Here is an 11,042-nt window from a genome sequence, read left to right as displayed (position 1 = left end):
TCTTTATTTTTTTCCTTCTTGGTTACATCTGTTGTTGGATCTTTATGCTGTAACATTAATTGTACTGCTTTTCTTCGAATGTTAAGAGTCTTTCCCATTATTGGTGATTTTTGTTTTAAAGCAGGGTCTTTTACTATTAATATTTCGGCCTCAATAGATAGTGTACAAGATGCACAAGGCTTTATATTGGACTCGGTTATGTTGGATTGGCAAGTACTAAAAACATTGTATCTATACAATTATACACGTGCACAAATAAATACCAAATTTAAGTAAAAATGTTATAATTATTTTATAATTTTTACTTGACTCATCACTTGAGAACACGTTTGGCGAAGAAACAGGTATAGTCTTTATTACATCTTTTTGTATATTATCTTCTATTTCTATTGTTTCAACTATAAGCGGCTGACTTGCTTTTCTTTTCAATGAATTTAAATTAGAATTTATTTAATTGTCATTTGATTGTGTTTCAAAACAGGAGAGACAAAGCAGAGAGATTCATTGTCAGAATATCCTACATAATTACTTACAGTTCTGTCTGAATAAAACGTACATTATTTGTAAATTTATATAATAACTTAAGACCAAATTGCATTAATACAAGCAAATTTGTAACTCAATATTTATGCAATGTTGCAGCAATATTTCATGTTGTAGGGGATATTTCATGCTTAAAAAATTTTTTTTTAGTAATACAATAATTGTTCTGTATCTCAAGTCTTAAGTCACAAACAAAATTTTTATTTGAAACACAAAACAATTACTGTGTGTTACAAAAGATAAAAACTTAATATATGGTTGGTTTTTGATTTTAGTTCATCTCAAGATCTAAGTGTAAAGCCAAAAAAAAATATTAAAACGTAATATTAAAACGCAAGCGCATTTTTTTACGCAAATAAAATAAAAATAACATGAATAATATTATAAATCAATTTAGACAAAAGAAATATTTTATAGCCGCTTTTAATTATAATTAAAATATAGCAGTTGAAAAATATTTGTTTAATATTGATAAAATATATTTTTTAATAATAAAATATATACTTGACTTTTTAAGTATTTAAAATTGCTTTATATAAATGATTATGAAAAATGATTATATAACCTTTAAAAAATATTTTTTATCAATCAGGTTTGTGTGCAAACGGGTCGTGTGCAAACGGGTCGTATGCAATCGGGTCGATATGCAATCGGGTCTGTGTCCAATCGGGTCCGTGTCCAATCGAGTCCGTATCCAATCGGGACTGTGTCCGATTGGGAAATACTACTGTGTCCAATCGCTTATGTGCGCAATCGGGACAGTCCTGACAGACACACTGGCGAACGATGTGAGGATTTTCTTCTTTCTACAAAACAAAATTGCGGGAATTAAAAATCCAATTTGGAGTAGAAATAGCCTCGTCTGTCCAAAGAATTTGCTTACTAAATTCTAAATTCCGCCAACATTGTGCGAGAAGTCTTGTGTGTATTTTGCTAATCTTTAATATGTATATTATAAAAACATTGTGTATAAAATACAAATGAGTAAAATACCTTTACGAAAATAAATTCGTTTTTCTCGATCTCTTGCAAGCAGTTGTTGGACTCGTTGGTAATGGAACGGATGTAATTTGTTCTGTCCTAAGACATGATGTACGGTGTGTAATCCAATTGCCAATCCGTAATAGATCATTATATACAAATTTTTTAATTGTTTCACCGTAATAAAAGCTCTTTTCATTATCGCAAATTAGATTATAAAACTTTTTCGATTTTCGCTCATTTTATCTTTTCTTTCCCAGACGAGATCGACATTCGGGGTACAATACAATTTTGGGGTGTGTACAACGGGCAAGAGAAACAGGATCCCTTCATGTTCAAGACGATGAGAGAATCTTGCAGGTTTTTGATGAGAACTCAAGAAACAGTGTGCGTCGTGTAACTCGTGAGTTAGGCTACTCAAAAGTCACCGTACATCGTGCCTTACGACAGAACAAATTACATCCGTTTCATTACCAACGAGTCCAACAACTGCTTGTAAGAAATCGAGAACAACGAATTTATTTTTGTGAAGGTATTTTTCTTATTCGTATTTTATATACAATGTTTTTATAATATATTAACAATTGGCAAAATACACACAGGGCTTCTCGCACAATGTCGGCGGAATTTAAAATTTAGTAAACGAATTCTTTGGACAGACGAGGCTATTTTTAATTCAAATGGGATTTTTAACTCCCGCAATTTTGTTTTGTGGAAAGACAAAAATCTTCATGCCGTTCGCGTCCTTCAGTATCGCTGGGCGATACATGTATGGGCAGGAATAATCGCGAACAGAGTGGTGAGTAGTCATGTGTATTAAATAATTTCTTTCCGTGGCTTCCTTTAAACGTTTTTGGCGGCGGTTTTTAGATTGGCCCATACTTTTTACCGCCACGACTTAATGGAGAAATATACGCGGATTTCCTCGAAAATCAATTGCCACTGCTCCTCGAGGATATTCCTCTCGCCATACGAGCAGAATTAATATACCAACAAGACGGAGCTCCTGCGCATTTTTCCCATCAAGCACGACGAGTACTAAATGCGTCTTTTCCTAAAAGATGGATGGGTCGTGGAGGTCCTATTAATTGGCCAGCACGGTCGCCAGACCTCAACGTATTAGATTTCTTTGTATGGAGTCACATTAAGACCTTAATTGAGCACTGGTGTGATGGTACAGAAAATAAAGTACGCGAAGCTATTGCAGCAGCTTTTAATACTATCACGCCAGAAATGGCGCATCGTGCGACAAGCAGTGTTGTTCGGAGAGCTGAACTATGCGTTCAACAACGAGGTGGCCACTTTGAACAACTTTTGCATTTGCAAAATGAGAATGGATTATTGTGGGAAAACCACTTAAAAAAACGCGCCATGCTATCTACCGCAATGTGGTGAGGAAATAATAGCGTTCTAGCATTTCCTTGTCACAGAAAAGAGAGAATGATTATTCTTTAGCTCGCAATTTTATACCGCTATTACTATTTAAGCCGATTGCTATACACGCACACGTAGAAAAATATAATTCTAGTGTTAAGAAAATTAATTATTCAATTTTAATTTTGTTCTTTTAAATGATTATCTTTAATGGTTAAAAAAAGTAACTATCGATATTAATAAACTTCTTACTTTACATAAAACAAATAACATTTAACCTTTTCTTGTATAAACGCGCGCGCACGCACACACACACACACACACACACACACACACACACACACACACACACACACACACAAATTACATACTACAAGTAACACAAAAATTGCAGTTACATTACAGCAATGTTGCAACAACATTGTAATCTTGCAGCAATATTGCTACACTGTAATTGCAATTTTTGTGCTATATGGGTAAAAGTTTCTTGCCTTAAATAAATATTGTTTGTAAGTTTTGAAACATTTCATAAGTTCATATGTTCGTAAATTTGAACGGAGAAAATTTTATAGTAAAATTATGTATGATTTATTATTTATGATAATAACAATAAACTGTAAAAAAAATATTTCAAAGAATTATACCATACAAGTAGTATAAATACTATCGTAATTTGATGAAAACAAAATTTCCATAATTCCTCCTTGGTTTACTACTTATCATAATAAATTTTACTAGAATGTTTTCTCCGTATATTATAAGTATTTATCGCAAGCATTAATTTTATTGAAATAAAAATTTCTTACTTATTTAATTTTTAATTAAGAATATAAGGTTAAAAGTAAAATTTTATTTTGTTGTTATTTGGATTTTTAATCAATAAAATTTTATAATGTTCTTTGAAAGAGGATAAATTTTTTTCTCGAATATATGAAGTTTCTTCTAAAATTTATAATGACAGTTTACGTTTAAGACTATCGTCAAGAAAATATTCATTATTAAAAATAGTCGTTATTTGCTAAGAAAACAAAAAGAAATTTACTAAAAGAAAAATATTAAATTTACTAATTATTTTTTAAGTATTAGAAATTTTTTTTGTACATATGAATATGCATGGAAATAATGAACAGATGATAGTGAAACTTTACAACGATACATCTTAGCTGTCCAAAAAAGTACTGTTAAATTTTTGAAACAATGCACTTTCTCGTTTGAGTGAAATAATTAATAATCCGAGAAAAAATATTCATTTCTGATACTATATGTACATACATACAGGGTGTTTGGTAAAGATTTATGCAATTTTTATAAGCAGGTAGAGCGCATTAAGCTGAACATAAAATCCTCATCGTTTTTCCATTTTCACAATAGTTAACGAGTTATAGACTTGTAAAATTTTCTGTATTAGCCCGGCCTACCGGCAAATGCAAGCTCGCCGAGCGCCCGACCGCGGCGGCCGCCCCTCCCTAGCGCTTGAACCTTGAGATTGCTTGGCGCGCGGGGGGAGTTGTTACAAGCGGCAATGGCTACACACAATGTATACGTGTATGTACATACATGTGTACAAAAAAATATCAGTTCTAATGCTTAAAGAAGCAATTACTAAATTTATTTTTTTTTAATAAATAATGATTATTTTTAATAAAAAATTTTTTTGTGATAGTCTTAAATGTCGTAAACTGTCATAAATTTTAAAAGAAGCTATTATCATGTGCTCAAAAACAAATTTATCCTTCTTTAAACAACATTAGAAAATTTTATCGATTAAAATGAAAATAACAACCAAATAAAATGTTTGTTTCAACTTTATATTCTTAATTAAAAATTAAATAACGAGGATATTTATATTTTTAATAAAATTAATCCTTGTGATAGACTTATAGTACACGGAAAAAACTTTATGGTAAAAATTACTCTGGTAAGTAATAAACGCGTGACAAGGAGAAATTATGAAAATTTTTATTACGTTTTTCATCAAATTACGATAATATTTACATTACTTATATGATATAACTCTCTGAAATTTCTTCTTACAGTTTGTGGTTACTATCATAAATAATAAATCGTACATAATTTTACTATAAAATTTTCTTCGTGTAGATTTACGAATATATAAATTTATTAAATGTTTGAAAACTTATAAACAATATTTATTTAATTCAAGAAAATTTAGTATGTAATGTGTGTGTATTTGGTGTGTGTGTGTGTGTGTGTGTGTGGTGTATGTACGTACATACGCGAGAAAAGAATAATCACTTTGTGACAGGAAAATGAATAATCATTCCTTAGTTCGCGATTTTATATCACTATTATTATTCATGCTGATTACTATACAATACACGCGCACGTAGAAAAATATGATTCTAGTTTTAAGAAAATCAATTATTCATTTTTAATTTTATTTTTTTTAATAATTATCTTATTTTTAATGGTTGAACAGAATATTCTATTGATAATAAACACCTCACTTTACACAAAACAAATAATGTTTAACATTTTCGTGTATGCATCACACACACACACACATACACATACACACACACACATATTACATACTAAAATTTTCTTGAATTAAATAAATATTGTTTATAAGTTTTCAAACATTTAATAAGTTCATATATTTGTAAATCTACACGGAGAAAATTTTATAGTAAAATTATGTATGATTTATTATTTATGATAGTAACCACGAACTGTAAAAAGAAATTTCAGAGAATTATATCATATAAGTAGTGTAAATATTATCGTAATTTGATGAAAAACATAATAAAAGTTTTCATAATTCCTTCTTGTCACGCGTTTACTACTTACCATAGTAATTTTTACCACAAAGTTTTTTTCGTGTATTGTAAGTCTATCACAAGGATTAATTTTATTAAAAATATAAATATCCTCGTTATTTAATTTTTAATTAAGAATATAAAGTTGAAACAAACATTTTATTTGGTTGTTATTTCCATTTTAATCGATAAAATTTTCTAATGTTGTTTAAAGAAGAATAAATTTGTTTTTGAGCACATGATAATAGCTTCTTTTAAAATTTATGACAGTTTACGACATTTAAGACTATCACCAAAAAATTTTTTTTATTAAAAATAATCATTATTTATTAAAAAAAATAAATTTAGTAATTGCTTCTTTAAGCATTAGAACTGATATTTTTTTGTACACATGTATGTACACGTACACATTGTGCGTAGCCATTGCCGCTTGTTGTAACAACTTCCCCCGCGCGTCTAGCAATCTCAAGGTTCAAGCGCTCGGGAGGGGCGGCCGCCGCGGTCGGGCGCTCGGCGTGCTTGCATTTTCCGGTAGGCCGGGCTAATACAGAAAATTTTACAAGTCTATAACTCGTTAGCTATTGCGAAAATGGAAAAACGATGAGGATTTTATGTTCAGCTTAATGCGCTCTACCTGCTTATAAAAATTGCATAAATCTTTACCAAACACCCTGTATATAAATGAGATACAAACATATATGTATAAATGAGATATAAACATATATGTATATTATAAATTTTACATGTCCATATATGGAGCATATACATTCATATGTCGTTATTTATCGCCATACATGATCAAATTGCACATTTAACATGGCACAAAATGTGATCATATTAGTTCATATATGATCAGACATAATGATACATGTAGTTAAATATGCCACCGTATCTGGGAATAAATTTTTATATTTAATAGTATATGAACATATGCAAATGAAATATGAACAATATAATTAGTTTTACATGTCCACTTATGCAGCATATATATTTATTTGTGATTATATATCTCTATATATGATCAATTGGGATGAATACAAAAAAATGTGATAAATTATAAACATATATACTTCATACGGCCACATATGAGAATATATGATTAAATCATTTTTGTAAATCCTATTTAAGTATGTCTTATATAACCATATATGGTCTAATGTTCTTGTATATTATCATATGTGATCATGTGGAAGCATTTATATGATCAAATATAATCATATATGAACATATATACTAGGTCTATCCATAACTGGTCCGTGCTTATGAATAGATCCAAATATATATGTTCATATGATTATACATGACCATTACAATTTTTTAAACTTTAAATATGACAGATAATCATATATGATTATATGAGTTTTTGCGGACAAAATTCATATATGAGCACATAATATTATTTTTTATATGAGCATATAAGAGCATATAAGAGGTATTTTTTCCCGATAGTAATAAATTACTACACGCAATTATATGTAATTATATCAAAATTTGTATAAATTAATATGATAATGTTGGAGGTCATCAAATTATATATGACTAGATTGAATTATGTATGGACAGATATTTTTAATACGAATATGTCTGTTTGTGCCTGATCGTACCTGATCAAACATGAACATATATAATATTATCAAATCATTTTTTATCATGTCTGGCCAATTTTCATATATGACCAGACGTGACCAAATATATATGATCATTTATGAAGAGATATGAATATTTTTTCCCGGGAAGATAAAAAAAGTTTACAATAATCTTAGCAATACAGCACGTAAGTGTGGTAAATGTGCTAGTGATATATGTATTTTAAATTGTTGTATTTAATTATCTAAGGGTGGTATAGTAGTGAAGAATGTTTATTCTCAATTTAAAAAAGAATTATTTCGATAATGAAAGTAGTACCATATAGTCGAATTTTTTATTATATTTACCTTTACTAACTTTAGACCATATTACAGCAAAAAAAGGCAACAAAATGATTATTTAAATATTTTTCTTTACTTGAACACCTGTGCCACTTGCTGTGCTAGGCCTGAGCAAAGAGACTCCCTTAAGGCGCTTTTTCCCACAAACTCCCTCTGTGTCTATCTCTGCACACCCGCTCAACTCTATTCATAACTTAATTAGTCAAAGATATGATAATTATTTCGGCATAGAATCAAAGACACTAACAACAGCTTCGCATAAACACCGAATTAAAAGATAGAGAGAAAGATATATAAGACGCGCCGCATTAAAAAAGATTAAATGACTAATTAGCAAATTAATTACACTTCCCTTTTTTCTTTTTTTTCTCTTTTTTTTTCTCTAGAGGAAACTGTTTCAACAAATTTGCCTGGCACAATGATAACCATGTATAACATTACAACGTTCATTTTGCCCTTAGTTCAGTATCACCCGATCGCGACGGCGAGGACGTAAACGTCAAGTGACGCCTAATCAAACCGGAGGTCTTCAACTCCCAATTATTCGATTACCTGCGGTTGAAAAAGTTATCTCCGATCCGGCACGGGTCTCCGGGGCCTTTTGAGTTAGCCTCTCCGCTGAAGCAGGAAGAGGCAGCAACAATGGCATTATTCGATTATCTGCGGTTGAAAAAGTTATCTCCGGTCCGGCACGGGTCTCCGGGGCCTTTTGAGTTAGCCTCTCCGCTGAAGCAGGAAGAGGCAGCAACAATGGCATTATTCGATTATCTGCGGTTGAAAAAGTTATCTCCGGTCCGGCACGGGTCTCCGGGGCCTTTTGAGTTAGCCCCTCCGCCGAAGCAGGAAGAGGCAGCAACAATGGCAGATGTACCTCTACGCCCAGCAGCACTGTCCGCGACCTACACATCTCGTCCTTCTTCGCGATCTGCTGGGGACGTCGCACCTGCCCGGACCCCGACGTGGCCAATACAGATGGATAGACAAATCCAGGCGCCCCCGCGCCAACGACCACGCATCATAACGGACGAGATCTTCCTGGGCACTCCGCCCCGTTTTGTTCTACGTGGCGATGCCTCCCCTAAAACTACCGAAGCGGCCGCACGATTTGAACTGTTTCAAAGGTAGAGCCAAAACGCAAATAAATAAACAATATTAAGTATCTTAGTAATTCGAAACCAAAGAAAAAAAGGTAATTATTCAGTTTAAGGGAGGCAGCTCTGATGACCTTGATCTTGACATATGTTATCAAAGTCACTTTCCTGAGTGACCTTCAAAAAATTTTAGCCGTCGCTCGTGATTTGTTAAAAAGTTATTGACAAAAAGTTTTATAAATACAACACATAATTATTCAATATAGGAGTACAATCACATGGGTTTGCGACTTTCCACGCGTAACAAGGTCCCCTCAAACTCCCCTCTGCTTACAGAGTGAAACGACATCCACGCTTGTATTTTACCACAAGGGTTTGCAACTTCAGATTTAAAATTGCGGTCAAATAACGACTTTAAAATATTTGGGTTAGGTTAGAAAAAATACAGAAAAAGGGTGCAGAAGGAGGGGGTGCAAAGGGAGCGAAGCTTTTCTCCCGCCAACACGTTCTCTGCACTACACTTTGAAAATAACCGAACAATGAACTGAAACATGTATAGTAAAAGTGGTATAGTAAAAGTAGAAAATTCTTAAGTCTTCATAATTGATGTAGAAAGAATTAAATTGCACAATCACTGTGTTATCTCTCTTTTAATTTCCAGAATATGTATATATTTTTTATATCATCTTAATAATATATGAAATGCGTTATTTGCATGTTTGCTAATCTATATGCAAAGAACGTTGGCGGGAGAAGGGCTTCGCCCTTCTCTCTGCAACTCCTACTCGTATTTTTCCTAACTTAACCCAAACATGTTGAAATTTCTATTTGGCCACAATTTTAAATCTAAAGTCGCAAAGTATGTAAAGTACAAGCGTAAACCTCGTTTTGCTCTGTAAGCGGAGGAGGGGAGGGGTGGACCTCGCACGCGTGGAAAGTCGCAAACCTATGTGAACCTATACTGAATAATTATCATATTTATGTGTTGTATTATTAAAATAAGAAAATCTATTAATTTATTGCGTGGATGTCATTTTGTTTTGTAAGCAGGGCGAGGAGTGTGGGTGGACCTCGCTACGCGTGAAAAATCGCAAATCTATGTGATGTACTCCTATACTGAATACCCAGATAGCACACGGACGTTCTCAGGACGTTCAGGACGGACTTCGCGGATATCCTCAGGACATCCTGATTTTATCCCGGGACGTCCTCAGGACATCCTGAGGAATAGCAAATGAGCGCCACTTTTTAGTCCTTAGGATATCCTGAGGATAGTCCACTGGACGTCCTGAGGACACCATGGGATTTCCTCAGGACATCCTCAGGAATAGCAAACAATGACCACTTTTTAGTCCTCAGGACATCCTGAGGATAGTTCACCGGACGTCCTGAGGATACCATGAGATTTCTTCAGGACATCCTCAGGAATAGCAAACAATGACCACTTTTTAATCCTCAGGAAATCCTGAGGATAGTTCACCGGACGTCCTGAGGATACCGTGGGATTTCCTCAGGACATCCTCAGGAATAGCAAACAACGACCACTTTTTAGTCCTCAGGACATCCTGAGGATAGTTCACCGGACGTCCTGAGGATACCATGAGATTTCTTCAGGACATCCTCAGAAATAGCAAACAATGACCACTTTTTAATCCTCAGGAAATCCTGAGGATAGTTCACCGGACGTCCTGAGGATACCATGGGATTTCCTCAGGACATCCTCAGGAATAGCAAACAACGACCATTTTTTAGTCCTCAGGACATTTTGTGGATATCCTGTCGAATGTTCTGTGGAATATGTTAGAGATATTTCTTGAGTGTTTAAACAAAATTTCTGAAAGTAAAGTAGAAATATTAGTGTATTCTATTTCCTAATTTTTATTTAGAATCGCGTCAAATGTTCTCATTTCCTTATATTTGTGATGCAAATAGAGAACAGAAAACACGCGTTAATTCGGAGTCAGTATAAATTCAATACGTATTTTTACTGTTCAATATGTATTATAAACTAAAAACATTAAACAAATTATTTGGCAAATATGTTAAATAGATGTTAAAAGTATTATTCTTTGTATTATTTATGTTTTAGTAAAAATATTTCTGTTTTACTTTAGAATTTAATTTAAGTATCTAAATTAAAAAAAAAAAATAAATTATTTCACAGTAAATTGTATATTTAACTTTAAAAACATAATATTTATGGTTAAGAACACGAGAAGATAATTTATCTTCAAAAGTATTTCCTTTAATCATATTGTTACAAAAACTTTCATAGCTTAGTTAATACACAACATAAAAAGTAAATATTTGCTTACAAATAAATTTGTACTTTCTTTAGTACAATT

At 32.5% G+C, this 11,042-nt stretch overlaps 2 protein-coding genes across 2 annotated transcripts in view; both read left to right on the top strand.

Annotated features, from left to right (window-relative positions):
* The first annotated feature begins 1,236 nt into the window (after nt 1-1,236).
* Nucleotides 1,237-2,919, top strand: LOC118646151. Its single transcript, XM_036288475.1, has one exon. The coding sequence runs from the start codon at nt 2,590-2,592 to the stop codon at nt 2,917-2,919; it is 330 nt and encodes a 109-aa protein (XP_036144368.1). The 5' UTR covers nt 1,237-2,589.
* Nucleotides 2,920-6,407: 3,488 nt separating this feature from the next.
* The window catches only part of LOC114255637, a 35,518-nt gene continuing 30,883 nt past the window's right edge, over nt 6,408-11,042 (top strand). The window contains exon 1 of the mRNA XM_036288061.1: nt 6,408-8,727. Coding sequence (XP_036143954.1) covers nt 8,249-8,727 — 479 coding nt within the window. The 5' untranslated portion in view covers nt 6,408-8,248. The remainder of the gene's footprint in view (nt 8,728-11,042) is intronic.

This window comes from Monomorium pharaonis, chromosome 6 (genome assembly GCF_013373865.1).
Source record: "Monomorium pharaonis isolate MP-MQ-018 chromosome 6, ASM1337386v2, whole genome shotgun sequence".
NCBI lineage: Eukaryota > Metazoa > Arthropoda > Insecta > Hymenoptera > Formicidae > Monomorium > Monomorium pharaonis.
Note: the sequence above shows the minus strand (reverse complement) of the source record. Positions and strands in the feature narration are given on the sequence as shown.